Genomic DNA, 27,727 nt, shown 5'->3' with positions numbered 1-27,727 from the left:
ATCAATATATACCTATATAAATGGTGTATTGATACCCAAGCACAAAACTGAAGAAACGTTATTAAAAAACCTGTCAAATCACTGAAAATTAAATGTGTCTTTCAACAAAATAGGACATATCATCTTCAAATGGTGAAGTACAAATTCTTTATCAACACCAATTAATCAATACACTTCCTGTACTGCTTTTCAGTGTAATTCATGTACAGTATTGACCTTTAACCATTTCCGAACCTGAACCAACCATTATGCAGCCATTTTGATAATTATCAATGAGGGTTTTATTTGGCCTTATTTACTGGTCATTTAGAAGCCTGGATCATGCTAACATCATGCTAACAGCCCCTTGCTATTGATTGTGTCTGGAGATTGTCCAGATCATTAGTATTACAGGAATGTCACCACAAACACACAGCACACAGTACTGAACTTAGTATTGATGTTATCTGCAGCCATTCCAGTCTGCCATCCCTCCTGGACATTATGGGTTTGGGACCCTACAACATTATTGATTTTGTATGCAGTCCTCAAAAGTCCATAGTTGGACAGGGGATTTCATCATAAACAGATCTCTCTTCAAAATTCTGATAATATTGCCCTGGGACAGGAAATGTGACAGCAGAGAAGAAAACAGATAATGTATAACTTATTGGGGATAGCACTGTCTAATAACAAGATCTTGTAGGTTTTCATGACAAAATGCAGCTCACTCAAATGTTTACAGAAAATAGCATTTAAAACAATATGTTATACAGTATCTGTGTTGTACTACTGTACGTATCTGATGTTAACCAACAGTCCCGTAGCTAATCCTATATGCTAGGATATCTACTGGAACAGTTAAGAATCAATACTTTAATATTCTAAAACTATTTTCATGTTGCACGAGATGCTTAAACTGCACAGCTGTTCAAATTCACCTTCTCCTTTAGGCCAAGTACAAAATTGTCATTGTTTTCTAATACTGCCTTCACTGACAAAAGTAAACAATTTAAAAAAGAAAATTTCTTACAAAGATTGTAGAATAATACCAGTTATGTAAAAATTTGTAAAACAAAGTCTTTACAAAAGCTTATCATCAAAAAATTTCAGAGGCAGAGACAAGAAACAAATACTTTTTGTGTGGCCTTAACTATTCATTGTGTTGTTGTTGCATTGTGGGTCTTGATTAAGTTCTGGATCTCACCTACGATTATGAAATGAAGAAATCAATAATCCTGTATAAATAGTTACGCAGCCCTACAATAGAGTCTAGGGTACCAGTGAAACTGAGTCTGTATCACAGCTAATTACAAATGGGCATCATTGCAGTATGAGTCATTCCCCACGTCCTGTGTTATATATAAATGTCACAAAAATACCATAGAAGTCATATATATATGGAACAATGAATATACATGTAAAAGTCAGTCAACAGACAAACAATTACTGGGAACAATACATGTATCTAAATGAAGCCAAAAACTAAGAAATATCTGGAAAGTAGAACTGACCAACATAATTATCTATTGAATTTCATCACATAATATCAGTCAGGTTAAAAAGTTATGATCTGGAAAATCATTACCAAGACTAATGACCAAGAGTTGACATTTGACCCTCTGCCATGACCTTGACCTTGATGTTTGGTATTTCACATGCTTTAGTTATGATTCATACATCCTCAATTAGTCAGGTTCACCAGTTGTGATGCTATGTACATGTAGGCAGTGTTGGAATTCATGGACCAATTTTCTGTAACATACTTCTTCTAGTTAGAAAATTAAAATGCCCTGCTGTGGAATATTAGTTTTTTCCTGTGGATGATAAGATAATACTATGTTTATATAGCAGTTCTTGGTAAATCCTACAATATGGTTACATGCCATTAAAATCCTGGTGCTGACACTTGGGGAACTAAATCCATCAATCAGTCAACAAGGGGCTATAAACCTGATGGTCCCAATATAGACTTAGAATTAGTGTACACGTTAGCTCCATTCCCTATCTTTAGTACCTGGTATGAGGGGGTGGGTGACGGGAAACATTTGGCCAGGAGAGATGTTGGTAGCCAGGATAGATGGGAGGTTGTGTGTTACATACAGAACTTGTTGAACATTTAAAAACTGTTATAAATTTGATAGCTTTTAGATAAGACTGCCAAATATCTCATTGCAGGCTTGTTTCTATAATCACTTGACTTTGAACATACAGGATTGTGTCTGATGTCGTTATATTAGGAGCATGCAGGGTTGTTTGGATTAATTTCTTGTATTGCCATGCTTGTACAGATTTCTTGAAGAGAGATCTTTTTAACCACTGGAAGGATGGTGTATCAAGCTTCAAATAAAACATCTAACAGGCCAGACATGTACAATATATGGTATACAGGGTTTTTTTCATCAGAAACTGTATACCCTGGAGTCCTGTATGTAAAGATAGTGACATCACGATTTCACGCATAATTATGCAAACTAGAATTATTTCTTTATCTATAATTTGCAAAACTGCATGCTTGCAAAAAAGAATGTTCGTGCTAGAAATGTGGATTAGAAGCTGTTGTACATTCATTACTTATATATATATAATTACCAGGTTACAGTATCGGTAACTATACACAGTGTATAAACACCGGGATCCTATTGCTATCAGCTATGTTGTGTGTAATATTATGAATGTACACAAGCATGACCTTAAGATACTTTATACTGAAACAGGAATTTTGGGGAATCTAACACATGGGTTAAAATTGGGAAACATTATCAGCAAAACTTGGAAAAAAATCAGGAATTTTGAAAATGTTCACATATGGTGTAACAGACGCATTCTTTAATATTTATCACTTTAAATATATATATGTACTATCCACTATAATTACATGGTAATTTGTAAACTACCAGGAAAGACAAAATTTAAGATTATGTTTTCTTCTTCACAAATTCAGAAAAGGTAGGGAAGTTCCTTTCAATTGGCAATGGGTGTTTAATAATGAAAAAGGGGGGTTGCTTATACATATAATAAATACACGTTTTGTTCTGTTTGGATCCAGGTTTAATGTCCTCCCAACAGCCAGGGTCATAAAGTGAGTGCTAATTTACCAACTTACAATGAAAACAGTTTTTTTTCACTTGGGAAGTATTTCATACTTAAACAATTGTTCATTACACACAATCATGATTGTAATGAGAATTGACTACATCTATATTAACCATATGCATGTATAGTAATTTACCAGCACATAATTAAAAGTCACTTCGGCAGTACATTCATGGTGTGTTTGTACTGCAACAGCTGATTGGCTTATAATGACCCTAATTATTCCAATAATCTTACTCATTTACATAAACACAGCCACTGCAACACCATAGTCAGGATTATGTGATACCTGCATACTTGCCAACTATCCCGATTTTGGACCCTAAAATTGAGCATTTTCAACCAGTGGATTTGCTGAACTGAATTCTTATATTCTAACATCTAGTGATTTCATCTGAAAGAACACCTCAAAAGATGCCTTTTAAAAGTGTTGTTTTTCCCCAAGGGTGTACATATACATATTTTATTTATGCTTTTACTTCTGAGCATGTGCAATCTCCTCCATGGAAATTTCAACAAGAGTACCGCAGGGCGGAACAATATACGCCCGTCGAATGCCATATTATAGTGTTATATACTTTCTTACATTGAAATAAGTTCTGCATCATTCTAAGAGTGGTTAGCTGATATGCTATAAAAAATGTAGGAGAAAATCTTCGGACAAAAAATCAAATACTGAAATGAACAAAAGGCAATACATTTTGCAAAAATCGTCGAATCAAAATTCTTTTAAAGGAGACACAACTTCATATCATGATTATAAAGTATACCCAGTTTCAAAGAGATCGGTCGAAAAATTTAAGGAGGAGATCTCTGGACAAAAATCAAATACTGAAATGAACAAAGGGCAATAACTTTTGGAAAAATTGTCGATATCAAATTCTTTTGAGGGAGACACAACTTCATATCATGATTATAATGTATACCAAGTTTCAAATAGATCGGTCAAAAAATGTAGGAGAAGATTGCCGGACAAACAAAGTTTAAGCCGGACGGACAATGTCATACCATAATACTACGGTCAAATTTGACGGTCGTATAAAAAGTTGACAAGTATGTACATGTTCCACACAAGAGATAGGACTGCAAGTGGTATTCAAATATATATATCTCCTAAATTATCAATTTCCTGTTTCCTATATATTCAAACCCAACAACATAAGGAAATTTGAAAATTACCGCCGGTAAGAAACGTCTTATGCATTATTTTTATCATACTCTCAAATTCTTATTTTTAATATTCTTGCATCTACATTTAAATTTTACCAATGTATACATATATTTTTTTAATATACGCGAGTAACTGTATAACATTATTCTTATTCTATGTTTTCTTTTATTCACATTTGGCGAAGTTATTAAAATTTTCAATATTTCATAATATTCTTATAAATGAATTTTCCTGAAAGCTGGCACACAGCAAGTACTAGCTGATGTCGGCCCAGAAAATGACTTGGCACATTAGATCTGCCATGAACTACACCACATATGTTCTGATCCATCACTTAGGTAAGCTGCCATACAACACTCATCAGGAGCCTAGATCTGTATGACAACCTCACCGCCTTATCTTAGGACCTTATCTCACAAAGCACCCTAAAGCTGGATCTATCTCAACAGGAAATTCAAATTTAAACACTCCATCAATTTGAAAATTGAAAACACTTAACCATGGAAACTAAGTTCAATTGAGGAAATATATGAAAAGTTTATCTCCGATCACATGACTGATATCAAATCCAAATATTTTCCACGAATTGAAAGTTTAAAACACTTAAACATGCTTATACTTCATTCAATTGAAGAATCAAGTAACATGTTGTACTCTGTATATGAATGAAACCATACATACTTGTACTATACATAGCTCCCAATTGAGAAATATGCCCCTATTTCAGATAAACTAACAAAAGTTAATGCTTTTAATACACACTGAGTTAATCATTCTCATGAATTAATACTCATCTACAAGATCCTGACTTCCTGAGCAAGTACAGTTGGAAAAACATAATCTTAATCCCTTAAGCCATCTGCTTGTCTATCAGCAAAGACCAATAAGTTTGGCAGAAACTGAGTCTGCAATATAATGAAACCTACGTTCCTGAATGTTTCAGCAGGTCCAGAAAAAATGGGTAATGCAGAAATTCAGAATGGTCATCATTCACTCATTAACAACATACACCAGTCTGGCCCTGGCCCTTCAGCCTCCCCAGCTAACAATATGTACAGTGTAAAGTATCTTTATAATATGAATGGAATTACTTTTTTCCTGAGTAAGTTTACACCAGGTTCTGTAGTCATATTTCATTCAGTCGGTGAGACAAACAGTCTGGTGGTCAAACAACCAGTCTAGCATGACTTTCAGACATTTTTGTCCTGACTGGTCATTTGTTTCAAGCATATGGACGCTCTCCTGAGGGTTTCCTTTAATTTCCCTGTTCACATTTCAAAGACCCTGTTTGGCCTCTAACCCTGTATCACTGTCTTCATCTTCATTATAATTGAGAAGTCTCCCTATTTTAGAGGGATCAGAACTCAAACTAGCATTCTATTCATTTTAAGTCAACATGTTGAATTTGTCCATGTACAGTTTCTACCCCAAGGAAAAACTGCACTGTAGGCTGTCTTTGTCCCTTTAACAAAAGAAGTGATAAATTAGCTGATCTATATATAACATTAATGTTGAGATTTGGGGTACACTTCACCTAGTGTTAACAATCAGGTAACTATCATTTCTAAACAGCCTCAATATTCTATGATCTTGATCTCATTGCTTGGTGTACACTTCGCCTAGTTTTAATAATCAGTAAACTATCATCTACATGTGTATGGGAGGAGGGCGTGTTTGCATTCCTAGGCAGATTGCAGGAAAACCTTGGGTGGCACCGATACTTGTGAGCAGCTGTCGTTCATGTAGCATAGTATAAAGCTCTCAACAGGTTTTTTACCCCCAACACTCAGGTATCTGCAAATATTAGTTTTAAATGATGGTAATTCAGCATCATTTGAATGAATCATTCATAATACATTACAATACGTTATGGATTTATATATAAATATGTGTAGAGTGATGAAGACCGACATGCTGATTTTATGTACTAAGCATGTACAGCTAATCACATCCTCCCTCCAATTCTGGGTCAGGGGGATGTTTCAACCATACCTACATTCAAGGCTATGGTGATGCTTTAAAACTGACTACTTTCATGGTCACATTTAGGCTTGATCAGTGTCAACATTCTGGGCCATAGTGAATCTATAACCCTTCCTACGTTCAGGGCTACAGTAAAGCTTTTATTATCATGCATGGCCAGCAGACAAGCTTGAGATCTATTGGTGTACCTAGGTACTGTACATTCCTACGTGTAAATATGTGGGTACAGAATTTATACACTCGTATATGTAGGTAATTTGAGAAACAAATTCCATCAATCTCTCCATGTGGTCGAGTTATGAAAGGAGGGATTCGGATAAAAATTCATCTTTGAAGGTTTATCATCTATCTTAAATTCAAAGGTTGCTAAGTAACCACAACTAAGAGATAGCAAGGATTATACTGTTTCTTTCAATTTTTTTATCATTATACACTTTATTTCATTTTTTATCAACAAGGAAATTATTTTGACTCCATGCATGTTACCCTGAAGATAGTGCAAGCACATGTCAAGCCGGGTATCCAGCTATACAATTATCATTGAAAACCAATGATTCATTTCAATCTCGGCCAAATTGATGGAACACCTTGCAATTTTATGTTTTTTTTGTAGTCTTATGTTTTCTTATAAACTTCAGATTTGGGAAAAATACTTACTTCACTATGTTCAGATTTTTGTTTACTTTACATTTCTTATTTATAACAGAAGAATTTTGATACATGTCCCACGAACACATCATTTCTGGAAGCATCTTGTCCCTCACCTTCCGATCTGATCTGTAAAGAAAGCTGTGCCCTGAACACATGTACATCGTATGTATATATGTTTAATATGGAAACTACTTGTCCCTCACCTTCCAATCTGAACTGTACACAAGGCAAATCAACTCATTCACCCCTGAAATTTCATAATGTACTATTCCAACTTTTGAATTGGAAGAGTTCAAATGTGTCTTCAAGGGTGAATGATTTAGATATAAACAATTGGGGGAGTTTCTTTGTAGCCAGGTATCTTGCATTAAGTTTATTCTCAACATTAATAGCGAGTGCATGGATTTCTGAAAGGTTTGGGAAGGCAAGACAAAACTTGTGGTATGATTTGTTTAAGATATAATTTATATAAAATATACAACATGTAAAACGGTGTCAGCTGGCTTATGTTCTTGATAAAGTGTAGTAAATTATAACAGATACTATAAGACGCATGCTTATATTACTAGCAGGAGGAATTTGTTAGATGGTTCCGCCCACTCTCAAATATGTATATATAGACTCAATCTAATTACTACGACAGAGAATTTCAGCATTATCCAAAAAACGGAAACTCCTTAATTAAATTTGTTTTCCAGACAATTTTTCTCTTCTTTATTTTTTTTTAACATTAACTCTAATGGAACATCAACATTTGAGTGGACGTTTTCTTAACATCAAAATTTGAGCTGACGTTTTCTTAAGAATATCAAAATCTGCGCTGACATTTCCTAAAGAATATTGAAATCTGACCTTACATATTTTAAGAATATCTGAATCTGGTCAAAGGTGCACTAATATAACAGGTCAATACTACAGATATTGGTTCATGCTATGTATGGTACAACAAATATAATCCCAATCCGATAGCTCAAAAACCCTTGTTTACCCCAATCTTGTTTTCTCGGTCCAATCAACTTCAGATAAACAGGTTTAAGCCAGTCTAGGATGAAACATGAACAGAATGCCATCAGTATTTTACCCTGTTACTTCAAAATTTGAAGTTTAAATTTTACAAGTAATTTAATTCATTGTGCTTTTAAATGCTCTGCAGGTAGCATCAAACTTAATTTGTAGTCTGGTAATCGTGTAATTATACCCCCAGTTGGTGCCGACTGAACGAGACAATAGTCTCTGAAAACTCATGATGATGATCTTGAGGCAAACTCTTATAAAGAATTCCTGTATTTCCTTGTAAACAAGTACATGTACATATATATAAAGGCTGAACTTATCAGAGCACATTGTATAGGAGACTCATTGAAGGGTGATATACAGGTGCTCTGCATTCAGACTTACAGTTCTGTTGTGTAGGCTTACTGTACACAAAGTTCCTATTTAACAACTCGTAGAACAACAAACGAGCAGTGAAATACAACTGAAAACCAGAAAATATTCTGAATCAAATTTTTCATGTGAAAATATTTGCTGTCTATAATGTCAGACTATAGTTTTGTTAATTGCCTATAGGTGGCTTTATATACAAGACCAGCATTAAATCTAGTTTAAAGTTTATTCTGAATTAAGCCACTTCTAGATCTGTAGCCCATATAGCCTAAGACAAGCTCCTTTATCTCAACACGATATACAGAGATGTGTTTTAGCTACATTCAGTTTCAGGACCTATAACCTTGAGTTCTATTCAGGGGATGGTTTTAATATTCTTGTAAGTCATTGAAACTGGGATATACAGCTTTGAATTCTGTTCTAGCAGACAGAGGGTCTTACTTTTGTAACCACCTGGTGTGAAGGAGTTAAATGCCAGTCCATTAGCATGAATGATCAGTCCCTTCACCACAGCACAAATCCACCCATGATACATATAACCACATATACACATCATTTTACACATTTTTATATCAACCTGTAAACTGGTTTTCCTTCCTCATTAATTTATGCATTGTATAATATACAGAATTTGTGGCCCCAAAAAACTGGTTTTTCTACTTTTAACCCAGAAATAACTGACTTCACTGATCATCTGATGATGAAAAATTAAAAGCTAATGATGATAAACAACAGTGATTGTATACATGATAAGCTGTACTGGTTAAGATGACCATACTTTGAAAACCTGACCCCCTGAACATGGTGTGGGGTGTACATGTACTTGAAGATGCTGTGGGGTATACATGTACTAATGTAAACACAAATGTATATGATTCACAGATGTACTGTGAAGATAGTTATCACTGTACTGCTGTACCTTGGTTTTACTGATATCACTGTTGTTTTTACTGGTGTTCTAGATCTACACCTATTAGGACCAGAATTGGGGGGGGGGGGGGGGGGGGGGGGGGGGTGCAGGGTATGTGTACTTGTATAGCTGGTTGTAACAGTAGTCAGAGGGATGCTGGTCTGCTAATTTTCACACCTGTATAGTGTGGAATCTCACATGATTTGACTTATCAGCACTTCCCTCACACTTGAGGGTTCTAAGACATAAATCTGTGTTCTACCAGCAGATAGTGTCTGAGCCCCTGTCTGGGACAATAACCCTATCACATCCTGAAGTGAATATCTAGTCCTAACAGAGACACTAAATCATAGCATCACACATCAGCTAGCATATACGATAAAAGTGGACATTTTTACTTTACATATGTTTGCGGTGAAGTCTAAAGATGGTTTTTAAACATTTGCAATGCTGTTGTGAATCGTGAAATATCTCTCACAGTGTGTCATTCCATGGGCCACGAGTGGTTGACTGTAGGAGCAGCTGCTTATTATGAACCCCAATTTTGTCTTTAGGATTTGCTTCTCTCAAATATGATTTTTTTATTATCAGATTTTTTGTTTTGTAGAGAAGACTCAATAAATAAGATTAATACATATAGAACTGGTCATATATTAAGTTGACATTTTCAAAATTTGAGAAAACAAATGAAAAATGTGGATTCTGAACTATGATGGGTGCAGTACAAGTGGTCTGGTAAAATCTGATACTCTGTAATACACAATATTGGGACTTGTGCAAATCTATCCACTATAATTCCAAGTAGCACACTTGTACTGTAAGTGTATGATGAACTATATTGCAAATATTAACATCAGAAATTTAAAAAAAAAGTTTTGCCTATAAAAGAGACATACAATTTTTTGGACACATCATTGAAACTCTGTGTATTACATAATGATAATTGTATATTAAAAGTACATGTATATATTCATCTATTACGAAAAAAATAACACTCTCCAGTGAGTATACAGTGATTCACACGAAAAAACTTGCATATCCTGTTTAACTGCAAAAAAATAACACATCTTGTAATTCAAGAATTTATTTAATTGCAATGTAAGCTATGCACCTGTAATCTTGTTTCTAGTCAGAAGGAGTGGGAGTAGGACTGTCAGATTTGGTCGTTTACATACTTGACAGGGTCTGAAGTTGACAGGGAAATGTGATAAATGACAAAAGCGTACATGTACAGCTGGCGGCACTGAGATTGAACTTTTTTAAAGGGATTGTGTCAACAATCAGCCGGTCACAATTACCAAATACTGGGTAAGCCCCTACTCCAGGGCTGTCTCCCAGTCCCACTCATGTGGCGTGTTTGGTCTGTTAGACAACCACTTTAAAGTGTGCCATAAAACAAATATTATACAGGACCTTTCTGACACTGTAGCCTGTATACTCCAAAACAGGCTAAGAGAGGTTTAGAAACTTTACCTTAACCTAGCTAACATTTGGATAGCCTGTATGTGTGATACCAGTATACAGTTTAACATTTACACCCAGGTGTAGCTAATATTTACTATGTCAGCATACATGTAATTGTATTTTATATAATCTAAATTCAATGGAAACGCGTTTTGAAATACAAATACATATAAATACCAGAACACTTCTCCATTGCATTTAAACATCCATATATATATATAACAACAGTCATAATATGTTATACAAATTCCTAAGTATTGAACATGTGCATGAATATGGGACATTGATGATAGGATTGAGCCATCATTTCTTGGAACTCTCAACAAGGACATATGAATGACTGCCTCAATTTAAGGATAATATCCGACACTAAATTCTGCTATAACTTCTAATGCACCTGACAGCTACAGTTAAATGATGATAATTGAGTGTGAATAAATCAAGAAACACTTTAAGTACCCAATCCACAAAGGTTCCTATGTGTTTTGTATCAAACTGATCCTCCTCACTGGATTAAAGCCAGAAAACTTGATCTCCTGGTTAAGAAATGCGGATGATTCAGCCTGAACTACATTCCACCTATTTGTGTACCACAAGTCCACTATGATTCAGGGCTCAGCATCTGTACCAGGATACATGGAGCTCATGAGTACCATACATAGTGTTTTAGTAGATTCAAAATGAAGTATAGGACTCATTTGTGTTTTAAAATTTATTTGCTGGAAAAAGTGTTCCGGCAGCTCTGCAAGAATATTTAAATGAATAATAAGGAAATAAATGGTGGTGGTGATGGTGGGGGGGGAGGGCTTGAGTAGGTGATCATGACCATGGGGAGGGAATGAATACGAGAACACTGAAATGTAACATACATTGTACTGTATACTGACATAGTGACATGGGTACCCGGGCTATTACCCAAAGCTTCAATATGACCCCACCCAACAGGAGGTCAGAGTTGTAGACATACTATATATTGTACTGTATGTTATATATATATACACACAAGAAAGGTCATTGAGTTTACAAATCACACTCTATATATATATACATACACCTCAGTAGTCAATATATTGTATAATAGCAGAGAGGATTAATACCTAATATTATCATAAAGTCACCTATATCTGACTCTGCCTTCAATGTACATCACAGGGCTTTGTGCACCAGCCAGTACACAACCAGTCTGGACACCTATATACTATACACACTGAGGTACATCACAGGGCCTTGTGCACCAGCTTACACTGTACACACTTGGGGTACATAACACAGGACCTTGTGCACCAGCCAGTACACAACCAGTCTGGACACCTATATAGGCCTTCAATGTACAACAGTACATACTAAAACCTGGACATGTACACCAATAAAATGCACAGACTTGGGGTACATAACAGGGCTTTGTGCACCAGCTTATACTGTACAGACTTTGGGTACATCACAGGGCCTTGTGCACCATCTTATACTGTACAGACTTGGGGTACATCACAGGGCTTTGTGCCCCAGCTTATACTGTACAGACTTTGGGTACATCACAGGGCCTTGTGCACCAGCTTATACTGTACAGACGTGGGGTACATCACAGGGCTTTGTACACCAGCTTATACTGTACAGACTTTGGGTACATCACAGGGCCTTGTGCACCATCTTATACTGTACAGACTTGGGGTACATAACAGGGTTTTGTACACCAGCTTATACTGTACAGACTTGGGGTACATCACAGGGCTTTGTACACCAGCTTATACTGTACAGACTTGGGGTACATAACAAGGCTTTGTGCACCAGCCACCGCAGCCAGTACATAATAAAAGCTGGACACCAATATAATGTACACACTTAGGTACATCACAGGGCCTTGTGCAGCATATATATTAGTCAGTATACACAGTTTATCCTGGACACACACACACACTGAACACCACACACCTAATAGCCAACATGTGTGTCTGAGCATATATATGTTGGTGATGATTGTACATATGACATTCATCCCATGTGTAGAATACCTAGGTGTATACACTCCAGGCTCTCTCATCTATCTAGATGTAAGGCTAGTTAGCATCAATTAGTGAAGACAAATTGAAATTTGTGTACCAGTATATATATCTTCATCAATGACCTGACCCTGATAAGTACATTCAACATGTGACCTTTTCATAAAACATGAATGGATGCATTTAAACTGTGACCCTTCAGGAAACATATCAAGTGTCACATGCACACACGTTTGATGATTTTAGTTGATAGTTTGAAACATTACACAATGGGGTGGCACAATGTAGTCTAATGTTAAACATATTCCAACATTGTAGTAACACTGATCTCTGTTATATATATTGCGTTTGTTATACATTGTAGTAAACATGTGTATCCGTAATATAGGCTAATTTATCATCATGTGTAGTCATAATTCATAATTTAAAGGTGTTGAAACTTCTATTGTCTCGGGGTTACGGTTGAGTAATCGTATACAGGAACAATTTGCGCCCGTCGAGTAAATAAGCGGGTCTAACCATTTTATAGCACGGTGTATTAAAAAGACACCTTGTAATGTACAGATCGGCGGTAATTCAATATGGGGATCAATTTGTCTCCCGAGCCTTGATCTTCAACATTAAATATTTATATATAACATAGGGAACATACCTGTAGATGTAAGGGCACTTTCTTGACTGGGGTACGGTTAGTCATTTTGTCACGCAAACAAGTAGCTCTTCTGCCAAGAGGTATGCGAATAAATTAAACTTCCGCTCTGTATCACCACTCAATTCAACACGTGCAGAATCCCGGCGTTTTTAAAACTGTATGCAGGCAATGAGGTCAGTATGTGTGAAGAGCATCCCAAACTAGCTAGTCCTGTATCACTAAATCGGCGATGGCGGGCAATCGTTGACTTGTCACTACTCTATGGCGACTGAAACTCACTCCAGACTATATAACATTAACATAAAACAGTGCACACAGTCAAATCATCAAACGAACCGCGGGACCAGGCCTTACACACAAACCCACTATCGCTCCTATACACACAAAATATGGATGCCGCCTTTGGATCGATACTGCACAGTCAGGCCCGGCAACTGGCATACGATACACAGCTTTTCCGGAAATAGGACGCGGTATTTTCATAATAAATGCACGTGGTTTCACAATGACGCGTGAAATTTAATTCGGGGTCTACTCAATGAAAACAATGTGACCTGGTTAAGAATACAGGCGTGTTTGTCGGTATGTAGCCGTGTTTATACACCGTAATTGAACACATGTGGGACCTACCGATCTTACGTACGTGCAATGCACATGTTTGAGCTGGGAAAATTTGAAGCAGAAAATCATACAACTGTAAACAGGTAAAGCTGTGGTAGCTACAGATTCTGGGTGTCGTCTGCGGAATTTTTTTATGAATACACTGGAGTGGATTTTATTTTTTATGGAGACCAATGCAAGATTACCTTCTTATCCTGCTGTTTGATTGGGCAGTCCATCCAAATTATGGCTAGACCGTCCAGGATTATGATATAAATACCATGCCATTTTACATTAGTCTGATTTACTTTACAAGTTAAATGACACCGCTTTAATGGGTAAAAAATTACTTATCAAGCGACGTATCAAAGCCACATATAAGTAAAATATACGTTTCTGTGTGATCATAGCATTTTTTTTTAGTACACTAGCCTGATAACTCATGATCAGTATCTCATTTCAAACATCTCCACCTTATCAAGAAAGATTTAAAAGAGGTAGACATATATTTCAGACTATTCTAAGTCAATTATTCGGTAGACACACTCGATGTTTTAGCTATCAGTCAAATTATGTCTGATAACCTCAATTGTGTATGTGTAGTTAGGTAAAACCACGGACTTAGATCCGTGGTAATACCTGTTACAGGAGTGGGCAACATGAAGTCAAAAGTTAAAAATGGGAAACTTGACAAAGTTAATGCATAAGTCACTCTGCAATAAGACCATTCAGTAAAATATTACAGAAACAACATCATTTTGGCATTATAATGATACCATTTGTTGTACAATACTTACTTAATATATTAATACACCTGAACAAATACTGGGTTAAATTGTATCATCACCCAGGAATTTCACATGTGTAATGGTCAAAGGGAAGTAACTCATATGTTTCCTAAAAGTTCTACAAATCATCACAAAGGGACATAATCCTTGTTGTTAGCAGCTGATCTTAATATCTTCTTTCATTGATTGTAGGTGACACTGTTGTAAGCGTTGTTTTACTTCTTAATGTACTTTTAAATGTAATTCATTCCTCTTCCAGTTGTGTTTGGAATATGTGTTGTTTAATTATGTCGCTTTGATAATTTTCAGTGTCATGAATTTAGCTATATATGTGTGATATTAATAACTTCTTATTGTTTTGGACTTGTAGGGTTAAACATTGAAGGTTTTGCTCGTATAGTTTATTTATTTCATTTTCATACTGTCAAAATACGTTTTGCTCCATAAAGTGATGAGCAAACATAAATAAAGAAAATTTCGACTTGCAAAAATGTTTTCATTGACAATTATATCTACTTGACACCTCTCTATACAGTAAGAAATTTCACTTGGGGAATGACAGAAACTGGTATTTTTTAGTTTTTTTGCTCCATTTTCTTTTTCTTCTATATTTTTACTACTAAAACAAAATTATACAGTGCATTTTATCATAATAGGACAGTGTTAATCATACTCTGAAAATATGGGATTACCATGATTTTTTTAGTTTTCTTTAGGAATACTCCAGAGGTTTGTTTCTACATCATCCAATGACTGAACTCTGATTTACACAGGTTACTGTATCAAAGGGGGCCTAGTTATGTCATGTTTTTATCTTAGGTCAAAGGTCAAAGGTAGAAAAACAAAATTTTCTTCAACAAGATCCATCAGTTTGGAAATATGTATATCAAAGTTTTACACAAATACATGTACGTATTAAATGTATCACAACATTTCATAACCGACTGGTCCCTTTTTTAAGCAAATTGACTGAGTGAGCAATTAGTATGTTATATTACTTTGAGGACATGAAGAGAGTTTAATTTTGATTACAGATACATACTGAGAGTTACCTGACACTAACACTTGAGGTATTACATCATGAGTCTCTGAAACAAGCAATTTTACAGACATTTTATTTCCATACTCTGTGTATGATTGAAGTGCCTAACAACAATGTCATTATCTTTATCACACAGACATACCAGACATGTGATTGGTAACGAGAGAGAACTCAGGCATAGCTCCATTACTGCTAAAACACAGCAATATATTACAATCCTCCTTTAAATTATCTACCCCGGACTAAGGGGAATAGTGATGCCTTATCCTGCTGGTATGCTGAGAAATTCTTCCTAGCTTTTGTTTTGACATTGACACAAGCTAGGCAGAAGGTTTGGGGAAAAGGAGCAAAAACCTCTGACCTAATGGGATCTGCCTCACACATGCTAAAGGGTAGTCAAATGGCAATTCTGGTTTCCCCTGTAACTTAAAGAGAATTTAATGTGTGTACTTTCGGTACATTTTTTTTTTTTAAATTGTATGTGTATTTATTTTCTCATCTCAGTGAGGGTCACAATAACCAGAACAGTCTGGGTTTCCAGCCTGTAACCCCCCCACCACCACATACTCCCCCTCCCCCCTCCCATCCTGGTTCAAATTGTGTCTGAGGATTAACTTTTACCATTACCAGAAGTAACATGTCAATTCAATTTTCTAACTTCACCAAAATGCAGAAAAAAATCACTCCCAACTCCTTTCAAAGAAATAGCTTTTCAGATAATGTGAGAAATAAAACATATTTTTTTAAATAAAAAGTCTTTTTCGTTAGTTTTCCGGTGATGTAACAAGGCACTTCATTGGTCACTGTACCCTAAATTTTTAGATTTTCTGATATATACATGTCTACATGACTTTACTGACAAAATATCCATTTTACCTGCTATGCTCTATGTTGTCATAGTCATGACAATAAATGCAACATCACACATCTGATCCCTGAAATAAAACAGAAATATTTCATCTGTAACAATACACATTTGTGTGTCTACTAATCTATACCTATTTTACCAGGTTATATATAATTATACTGATCATAAGTGTTATTAGTGTACTTTGTCTTTGTGTCTTATAAGTCATCAATACATCTATCTTGTCCAACCGACTATTCTAAATAGCCAACTGTGGCATTTCTGCGATACTTTATAAAATGCTGGAGGTTTCACGACACACCAGGAGACATAAAAGTATGCCACTAAAAAAACCTTGATATGATGGTCACATCTGACTCGGACAATGTGGACGACTTGATCAGACTGATCTGACCCAGACGATGTAGACAACTTGATCAGATTGATCTGACTCTGACGATGTGGACAGCTTGATCAGACTGATCTGACCCAGACGATGTGGACGACTTGATCAGACTGATCTGACTCTGACGATGTGGACAGCTTGATCAGACTGATCTGATCCAGACGATGTGGACGACTTGATCAGACTGATCTGACCCAGACGACGTGGATGACTTGATCAGACTGATCTGACCCAGAGGATGTGGACAGCTTGATCAGACTGATCTGACCCAGACGATGTGGACAACTTGATCAGACTGATCTGACCGAGACGATGTGGACGACTTGATCAGACTGATCTGACTCTGACGATGTGGACAGCTTGATCAGACTGATCTGATCCAGACGATGTGGATGACTTGATCAGACTGATCTGACCCAGAGGATGTGGAAGACTTGTTGAACTGATATGACCTAGCTGATGTAGATGACTAGACAGGTCTGATCCAACCCAAAGGATGTAGACAACTCGACAGATTTCAGCCAATCATACAACCCGCAGAATGTGGACGACTTGACCCGTCTAATCTGTCGCAAGGCCTGCATTGCTTACCAGGTATTATTGTGCACCCATGAGTAACCTTATAAGTGGACTAAATTCAGGTACAGGTCAAATACTTTCACCTACGACTATTGGTTATTCCAAAAAAAATGTTGAAAGATTTTAACACATTTGATCCATGTGACTTTGAAAATCGTTCAAGGTCATTGATTTAAACAAACTTGTAAGCTTTTCATCCCAGCATGCAAATGGTCGAATATCATCACCCTTGGTGTTTTGGTTATTGAGAAGATGTTGTTTAAATATTTTAACACGTTTGACCCTTGTGACCTGATAAATAAGTCAATGTCATTCATTTGAATAACTTGGTAGCCCTTCATCCCAGCATGGTACTGACATCATCCTAGGATCTGACTGCTGAGACCTTGAAAGTAGGTCAACGTCAATTTCCTTCACAAACTTAGTCTGGCTCTATCCCAGGAAGCAAGCAGCCAAATATGAAGATTCTATACCTTTCAGTTCTTCAGAAGAAGTCGTTTGAAGTGTTTGACACATTTGACCCCTGTGACCTTGAAAGAAGGTCATGGTCATTTTCATTCTTAAACTTTGTCAGGCTCTATCCCAGGAAGCAACCAGCAAATATGATGATTCTATACCTTTCAGTTCTTCAGAAGAAGTCGTTTGAAGTGTTTGACACATTTGACCCCTGTGACCTTGAAAGAAGGTCATGGTCATTTTCATTCTTAAACTTTGTCAGGCTCTATCCCAGGAAGCAACCAGCCAAATATGATAATTCTATACCTTTCAGTTCTTCTTCAGAAGTCGTTTGAAGTGTTTGACGTATTTGACCCCTATGACCTTGAAAGTAGGTCAAGGACATTTTCATTCGTAAACTTTGTCAGGCTCTATCCCAGGAAGCAATCAGCCAAATATGATGATTCTATACCTTTCAGTTCTTTAGAAAAAGTCGTTTGAAGTGTTTGACATATTTGACCCCTATGACCTTGAAAGTAGGTCAAGGTCATTTTGAAACTTTGTCAGGCTCCTACCAATAAAGCTTTCAGCCAAATATCATGACTAGGCCTGTTTGTTCTTCAGAAGAAGTTGTTTAAAGGAAAAGTTGATGGATGATGGACGGACGGACGACGGACGCCGCACCATGACATAAGCTCACTTGCCCTTCGAGCAGGTGAGCTAAAAATGACAGTACAAAAAATTCTCATCTTTTAAAGAGTTAACATTGAGATGCATCTTCATTTTTTATTCACCAAATGATACGGTACACAACAAAGATTTAAGAGGGCAACGAGTACCAACATGTCCACTCAATCAAAGGGGCTGTGATGTTATTAGGACGATTGAGGAAGAACCGATTCATTTTAAAGAGTCGACATCTGAAACTGGCAATTATCAAAAAGAAGTTAGTAGGCACTCACTGAATCCTACCTTTGTAAGAGAACCCTTATATTTACAAACATGTACATGTTTGAATGGTCTGACATATTCCCCGGCACCATCATGTAAAATACCTAACAGAACCTCTATCTTGACAGCACAACAGATGGTAGCTAAGTTTGATTGGAGAATATTTCCCAAACCAATTACTGCCTCATGTTAACAACTACCAGCCTAACCCACACGCAATTAGTCAGTTTAACATGAAATGCACGTGCAATGATGCAGACAAGTTAGGCAGTTGTGAAGCAAATTAAAGCTATCGATAGGAGGCTGGATGTAGAATTATAATAACTGGGAACGTCCCAACTTAGACAGTGAGTCATAATGACAACAGAAAATGTCACATAATCCTGTTTTTTTTTCAGTTTTATCTTTAGTAATAAATTACCTTAGCTCTCTTTGTGCAGGGAAATCAATAACTAATGAACATTTTGATTAAAAACAGACATTTAAAGATTCATTCAAGTAATAAAATGTTTTTCATTACTTAAATCAAACTGAAATTAGAAATTCCATGATTAGGATTTAGCAACGAGAGAAACCTTAAAAATATCTATTTCATTACATTTGATGGGATTTTTAGCATTAAAATCCGAACATTTTTGTTTCATTAGTGAAAATTTTCATTCGTTCAAACTAATTATAGATATTTTCCCTGTTTATAGATATTGAATATCCAAAGGAAGATATTATTTCTGAGGTTTTCAAGGCCGACAGAAAAGGTTCACCAATCAATTTTTGAATTCATGGGTTGCTTACATTAAAGGTCTTAATCATGACCATGAAACTCGAGAGAAAAGGTTGATAATTATCATCAGATGATACAGAAATAAAGAAGAACAAAGCATGTGAAGATATTTTTTTTTAATTTCACATCCTACATTATAAAAACATAGAAAACATTCATTCAAGTTTAACAGGACAGTACCAAAACAGTGATAGTGGCTCAATATAGTTTATAGACAGTGGCTCAATATAGTTTATAGGCAGTGGTTCAATATAGTATATAGGCAGTGGCTCAATATATCTTATAGACAGTGGCTCAATATGCTTTATAAACAGTGGATCAGTAAAGTTTTTATAGGCAGTGGCTCTATATAGTTTATAGGCTGTGGCTCAATATAGTTTATAGGCAGTGGCTCAATATAGTTTATAGACAGTGTCTCAATATATTTTATAGGCAGTGTCTCAATATAGTTTATAGACAGTGGCTCAATATAGTTTAAAGGCAGTGGCTCAATATAGTTTATAGACAGTGGATCAATCCAGTTTATAGGCAGTGGTTCAATATAGTATATAGGCAGTGGATCAATATATTTTATAGACAGTGGCTCAATATACTTTATAAACAGTGGATCAGTAAAGTTTTTATAGGCAGTGGCTCAATATGGTTTATAAACAGTGGATCAGTAAAGTTTTTATAGGCTGTGGCTCAATATAGTTTAAAGGATGTGGCTCAATATAGTTTATAGACAGTGGATCAATATAGTTTATAGACAGTGGCTCAATATACTTTATAGACAGTTGCTCAATATAGTTTATAGGCAGTGGCTCAATATAGTTTATAGACAGGGGTTCAATATAGTATATAGGCAGTGGCTCAATATAGTTTATAGACAGTGGATCAATATAGTTTATAGGCAGTGGTTCAATATAGTATATAGGCAGTGGATCAATATATTTTATAGACAGTGGCTCAATATATTTTATAGAAAGTGGATCAGTAAAGTTTTTATAGGCAGTGGCTCAATATGGTTTATAAACAGTGGATCAGTAAAGTTTTTATAGGCTGTGGCTCAATATAGTTTAAAGGATGTGGCTCAATATAGTTTATAGACAGTGGATCAATATAGTTTATAGACAGTGGCTCAATATAGTTTATAGGCAGTGTCTCAATATAGGTTATAGGCAGTGGCTCAATAGAGTTTATAAACAGTGGATCAGTGAAGTTTTTATAGGCAGTGGCTCAATATAGTTTATAGGCCGTGGCTCAATATAGTTTATAAACAGTGGATCAGTAAATTTTTTATAGGCAGTGGCTCAATATAGTTTATAAACAGAGGATCAGTAAAGTTTTTATAGGCAGTGGCTCAATATAGTTTATAAACTGTGGATCAGTAAAGTTTTTATAGGCAGTGGCTCAATATAGTTTATAAACAGAGGATCAGTAAAGTTTTTATAGGCAGTGGCTCAATATAGCTTATAGACAGTGGCTCAATATATTTTATAGAAAGTGGATCAGTAAAGTTTTTATAGGCAGTGGCTCAATATGGTTTATAAACAGTGGATCAGTAAAGTTTTTATAGGCTGTGGCTCAATATAGTTTAAAGGATGTGGCTCAATATAGTTTATAGACAGTGGATCAATATAGTTTATAGACAGTGGCTCAATATACTTTATAAACAGTGGATCAGTAAAGTTTTTATAGGCAGTGGCTTAATATAGTTTATAGACAGTGGCTCAATATAGTTTATAGACAGTGGTTCAATATAGTTTATAGACAGTGACTCCATATAGTTTATAGACAGTGGCTTAATATAGTTTATAGACAGTGGCTCAATATAGTTTAAAGGCAGTGGCTCAATATAGTTTATAGACAGTGGTTCAATATAGTTTAAAGGCTGTGGCTCAATATAGTTTATAAACAGTGGATCAGTAAATTTTTTATAGGCAGTGGCTCAATATAGTTTATAAACTGTGGATCAGTAAAGTTTTTATAGGCAGTGGCTTAATATAGTTTATAGACAGTGGCTCAATATAGTTTATAGGCAGTGTCTCAATATAGGTTATAGGCAGTGGCTCAATAGAGTTTATAAACAGTGGATCAGTGAAGTTTTTATAGGCAGTGGCTCAATATAGTTTGTAGGCAGTGGCTCAATATAGTTTATAGGCAGTGGCTAAATATAGTTTATAGACAGTGGCTCAATATATTTTATAGGCAGTGTCTCAATATAGTTTATAGGCAGTGGCTCAATATAGTTTATAGACAGTGGATCAATATAGTTTATAGACAGTGGCTCAATATAGTTTATAGGCAGTGGCTCGATATAGTTTATAGACAGTGGCTCAATATAGTTTATAGACAGTGGTTCAATATAGTTTATAGACAGTGACTCCATATAGTTTATAGACAGTGGCTTAATATAGTTTATAGACAGTGGCTCAATATAGTTTATAGGCAGTGGTTCAATATAGTATATAGGCAGTGGCTCAATATATCTTATAGACAGTGGCTCAATATGCTTTATAAACAGTGGATCCGTAAAGTTTTTATAGGCAGTGGCTCTATATAGTTTATAGGCTGTGGCTCAATATAGTTTATAGGCAGTGGCTCGATATAGTTTATAGACAGTGGCTCAATATAGTATATAGACAGTGGTTCAATATAGTATATAGGCAGTGGCTCAATATATCTTATAGACAGTGGCTCAATAGGCTTTATAAACAGTGGATCAGTAAAGTTTTTATAGGCAGTGGCTCAATATAGCTTATAGACAGTGGCTCAATATATTTTATAGAAAGTGGATCAGTAAAGTTTTTATAGGCAGTGGCTTAATATAGTTTATAGACAGTGGCTCAATATAGTTTATAGGCAGTTGCTCAATATAGTTTATAGACAGTGGCTCAATATATTTAATAGGCAGTGGCTCAATATATTTTATAGACAGTGGATCAGTAAAGTTTTTATAGGCAGTTGCTCAATATAGTTTATAGACAGTGGCTCAATATATTTTATAGACAGTGTCTCAATAAATTTTATAGGCAGTGTCTCAATATAGTTTATAGGCAGTGGCTCAATATAGTTTATAAACTGTGGATCAGTAAAGTTTTTATAGGCAGTGGCTCAATATAGTTTATAGGCCGTGGCTCAATATAGTTTATAAACAGTGGATCAGTAAATTTTTTATAGGCAGTGGCTCAATATAGTTTATAAACAGTGGATCAGTAAATTTTTTATAGGCAGTGGCTCAATATAGTTTATAAACAGTGGATCAGTAAATTTTTTATAGGCAGTGGCTCAATATAGTTTATAGGCCGTGGCTCAATATAGTTTATAAACAGTGGATCAGTAAATTTTTTATAGGCAGTGGCTCAATATAGTTTATAGACAGTGGCTCAATATATTTAATAGGCAGTGGCTCAATATATTTTATAGACAGTGGATCAATACAGTTTATAAACAGTGAATAAAAATAGTTTATAGGCAGTTACTCAATATATTTTATAGGCATTGGCACAATATAGTTTATAGACAGTGGATCAGTAGAGTTTATAGACAGTGAATAAAGATAGTTTATAGACAGTGAATAAAGATAGTTTATAGACAGTGACTCAATATAGTTCATAGACAGTGACTCAATATAGTTTATAGATAGTTGCTCAAGATAGTTAATAGATAGTGACTCAATAGAGTTTATAGACAGTGACTCAAGAAAGTTAATAGACAATGACTCAATAGAGTTATAGATAGTTGCTCAAGATAGTTTATAGACAGTGACTCACGATAGTTTATAGACAGTGATTCAATATAGCTTATAGACAGTGGCTCAATATTTTTTATAGACAGTGACTTAATAGAGTTCATAGACAGTGACTCAAGACAGTTAATAGACAGTGGCTCAATATAGTTTATTGACAGTGACTCAATATAGTTCATAGACAGTGACTCAAGACAGTTTATAGACAGTGGCTCAATATAGTTTATGGACAGTAACTCAATATTTTATAGGTAGTTGCTCAAGATAGTTTATAGACAGTGACTTAAGATAGTTTATAGACAGTGACTCAATATATTTTATAGGTAGTTGCTCAAGATAGTTTATAGACAGTGGTTCAATATAGTTTAAAGAAAGTGACTCAATAGAGTTTATAGACAGTGACTCAACATTTTTTATAGACAGTGGCTCAATATAGTTTATAGGCAGTGGCTCAATATAGTTTATAGACAGTGAATCAATAGAGTTTACAGCCAGTGACTCCATATAGTTTGTAGAAAGTTTTCTCAAGATAGTTTATAGACAGTGGCTCAATAGAGTTTATAGACAGTGGATCAGTAAAGAGTTTATAGGCAGTGGCTCAATATAGTTTATAGACAGTGGCTCAATATAGTTTATAGACAGTGGTTCAATATAGTTTATAGACAGTGACTCCATATAGTTTATAGACAGTGGCTCAATATAGTTTATAAGCAATATCACAATAGAATTTACAATTTACTTTAATACAAACCTGAAGGATTATAATACATTCATATTATGGTACACAATTTGTACTCTGTAACCTCCATCTCTATACATATATGTCACACCTTATCACACACAAATTATGCTTTAAATTCATGGCAGATGCATTTTATATACCCTACTTAAAATGTTTTCATTGGAAGATGATATTGTTATAGTAACGTTTGATCTGCCAGGATTTACGACCAAAGATCAAAGGCCAGCAACAAGAGGATTAACAGAAAACTACCAGGGGGCCAGCGGTCACATCTCAGCAGTAACAATTGCCAGATTTAAGAGATATATGCAGGGTTATATCTGTCTTAAGCTAAACTACCATGCTTTTTTACACCAACATTTTGTTATTTTTAGTCTTACAGATCCTGGCCTCATTCCCTAGAACCTGTTGACAGTGAGAAGAAAGTTTATATTCTAATTTCTTGCATTTTATTTGATTTTCTCCCAATGCTCCATTTTTGTTAGTTTCATGTTTATTGTCTCGAAAATATTGTTTGATATTATAAACAATGCAAAATGCCCCCAGGGCCTGACTAGATTACCTTGCTTATGTCAAATACAGTACATGTACAGCTCATTTGTCCTTGGTGTGAAAAACTAGAAAATAAAGTTCTTTTTTTGCTCTGGGTAGATCAAACTAATCAACAAACCGGTAAAAATGTTCATTTCATGTTTTTTTCCTCCTTGTCTTCATCCCTTTCAGTTTTAGGAAAGTTATCCAAAGCATTAAAAAAGAAGAGATGAAGGCCTTATCAGACAAATCCCCTGTAATCACTTTAACAGCACTCTATACTTACTCAGGCATTGGGGCAATGCTGTTTACACCTGGTTCTGATTTGTTTATCATCTGGAAAACTTAGATACTTGGCATTTTTAAAAACAGGTTTAGCAACAAAATAGCATGATGTATTTGTTACGATAACAGCAGATGGCATCAAAAGCATTGAACGTTAACATGGTTTTATTGTTAGTAATCTAGATGTGGTATGATTAAGCACTGTTTTAAGACTGGGTCCATAAAAAATCTACTGTAACATCAATGTTAATTCTCAGATATCTACAATTTCTTGCAGCATTGTAGCAACAAAATATTCTAAAAATTCCTGGTCCTAACCTTAAAGGTACGACATGCCAATATTTATTAATCAATTGAATTGCATATCAGTACCAATGTTGTCTTAGCCTAACTAATTATTGACTTAAGGAGGATCACATCATCTACCAATTGTCATGGACTTAATTATTGAGAGTTATTTCCCTTGAAATATTTCGAGTCCCATCATATTTATGAAAAATTTATGTTATTATATGTTTTTGAAATTAATGTGAAAAGATTTAGAATGAGAAGGAAAATCTGACATAAAATTTTATTAAAAGGTCTGAATCATCCTTGATACTGCAGGGGTTACGATAACTAACGCTCTCTACACAGTGAGTGTAACCCCTGGAGTACAAAGAATGGGTTTGAATTAGAAACATGATTGTATTGTAATAACCTGTTGAAATGATCCAGTCGGCACATGTCATTTCTCAAACACGGTAATGATGTCAGCTATATGTAACGTCAGTACATGTACAATGTTACATTCTAACATCTATTTGAGTCGGGTGGTGCAGTGGATAGCACACTCGCCTTTCACCAATACAGCCGGGGTTAAATTCCCCAATCGGACATGAATAAGTATGCGGTACCCTGCCCAACCATGTGGGTTTTCTCCGGATACTCTGGTATCCCCTCACATTAAAACCGTCCATGTTTTTGTATTTATTACCATTATAATAAAAGCTAGCATTAATGACATCAACAAATAATAGCGCATATATGATGAATATTGCTTTTCAGATTTCTTGTTTTACGGTAGTTTTAAAAAAAGGAAATATTTTCACATATATTTTTTTTTCTGCAACAACTCACCAACTATAATAAATTTTGTCTGATATTTCATTCACAGGAGAATGAAGTCAGACAGACTTAATACAGGTTAAGTCGGCAGGTAAATAAAATCAGCGGATAGATATAATTTTAGGGTTTCTTGTCCAAAAATAAAAAATACATGTAATATTGTATACATGCTTCCTCTTCTGCAACAGAGTAACAGCAGGCTCACTCAGTGCAAACAACTTAAGTTTAGGAAGGGACATCACATGTCGGTAGATTTTATTTACACTGACTGTTAACCATGTATGTTTATTGCCTCTTGATCCATGTGCACTGTTTCCTAAACTTGAAAACTTTGAGCTATCAACATCCCCAACATTACCCTTGATATTACATCATCAGAGGTTGACATTTACCACATGTTCAGCAGACAAGCTGCCTAAATTATTCAGCAGACACAGAGTGCCCAAGTCAAGTCTCCCATCAAATCCAAGACTTGTGATGCAAACAATTTGCAAGACTTTAAAATTGTGCTGGGAAAACCTTATAAATAAAATTGACAACATGTATATTGTGTGTTGTAAATGTCTGCTGTAAAAGTGTTTAAGTTCTGTTTTCCAAACAGCAAATGCCAAATTTCAAATATTTCCATGCCATCGAAAAACAATTTTGCATAATATAAATGCTTCATTAGATGTACATGCACAATGTTTAGCTATCTAAGACATCTGTTACATTCAAAAGCCAAAATATTGAACTAACATTAATTTAATTGATAATATTCTAAAGTCATGACACTGAAAACTGACAGTTTGATACGGGGATTATGAGGCTTGTGGTCATGGTGTTTTATACTCCATGTTTAAGGATACCTGTACCACTGCCAAAAACTATCTATAAGTACTGGAAACTGTTTGCTGGTTTTTAAAAAAGAAAATCAGGACTTTCATGAGAAATGATAAAGATGAAATAAACAAAATATAATCAACAACAGTGTTCTAAGAATAAAATGTCAGCGGGGCTAGACCGGAATTCGAACCCAGGACCTCGCATTATACTACAATGTCACTTGAACTGTTTGAGCAATCTGGTGGTCAATGGAAGTGTGCTTGCTAGGCTACTGTGAAGAAAGTGAAGGGTAGGATACTGTATAAGTATTCAGTTTCCGCTAGCATTTGCAGCACAAGGAAAATGCTGGTGCAATGCTCACCAATTGCACAGCATTACCTCTAAACTGAACAGCCACACATAACAACGTTCTACTGCATGCAATTAAATTGTACAGTGTATAATGTAATGTGTAATCCAAAATCTTTCCCATTCTGCTTGGAAAGATTGCATATGTGGTCCCAGTGGTGTTTGATTTAACGGTTGCTCTTACTGTAATGGCACACCGTAGGACGTAATATTGCTGATTTATTTTTAAATCTTACAAAACATGAGCAATAAAGTGGATCGTTGCTCAGCGGGAATATGTGTGCATGCTGCCTGGTATTTCCAGACCTGTACCATTATGTCAGTGCCATGTGACTGTCTATTATGTAATCAACATGGCTTGTGTAGACGTAGAATCAATAGATACAGAGCTCCCGAAAGCAACATAGATATTTCTGTGTAATGCTTCACTCAAACACTACC

The 27,727-nt window shown here is 35.5% G+C and overlaps 1 protein-coding gene across 4 annotated transcripts in view; it reads right to left on the bottom strand.

Moving 5' to 3' along the window:
* LOC110441743 (dihydropyrimidinase-like) overlaps positions 1–27,727 on the bottom strand; it is a 113,269-nt gene that overhangs the window by 54,762 nt on the left and 30,780 nt on the right. Inside the window, exon 1 of one of the 4 annotated variants that reach the window (XM_021484985.1) lies at positions 13,290–13,730. The exons of the other annotated variants lie outside the window; for them this stretch is intronic. Within the exon in view, the coding sequence (XP_021340660.1) occupies positions 13,290–13,334 (45 nt within the window). The 5' untranslated portion in view covers positions 13,335–13,730. Of the gene's footprint in view, positions 1–13,289; positions 13,731–27,727 lie in introns of those variants that run through there. 4 annotated transcript variants of the gene reach the window in all.

The sequence above is a fragment of the Mizuhopecten yessoensis genome, unplaced genomic scaffold (assembly GCF_002113885.1).
Source record: "Mizuhopecten yessoensis strain PY_sf001 unplaced genomic scaffold, ASM211388v2 scaffold716115, whole genome shotgun sequence".
Taxonomy (NCBI): domain Eukaryota; kingdom Metazoa; phylum Mollusca; class Bivalvia; order Pectinida; family Pectinidae; genus Mizuhopecten; species Mizuhopecten yessoensis.
This window is presented reverse-complemented; position numbering and strand designations above follow the sequence as displayed.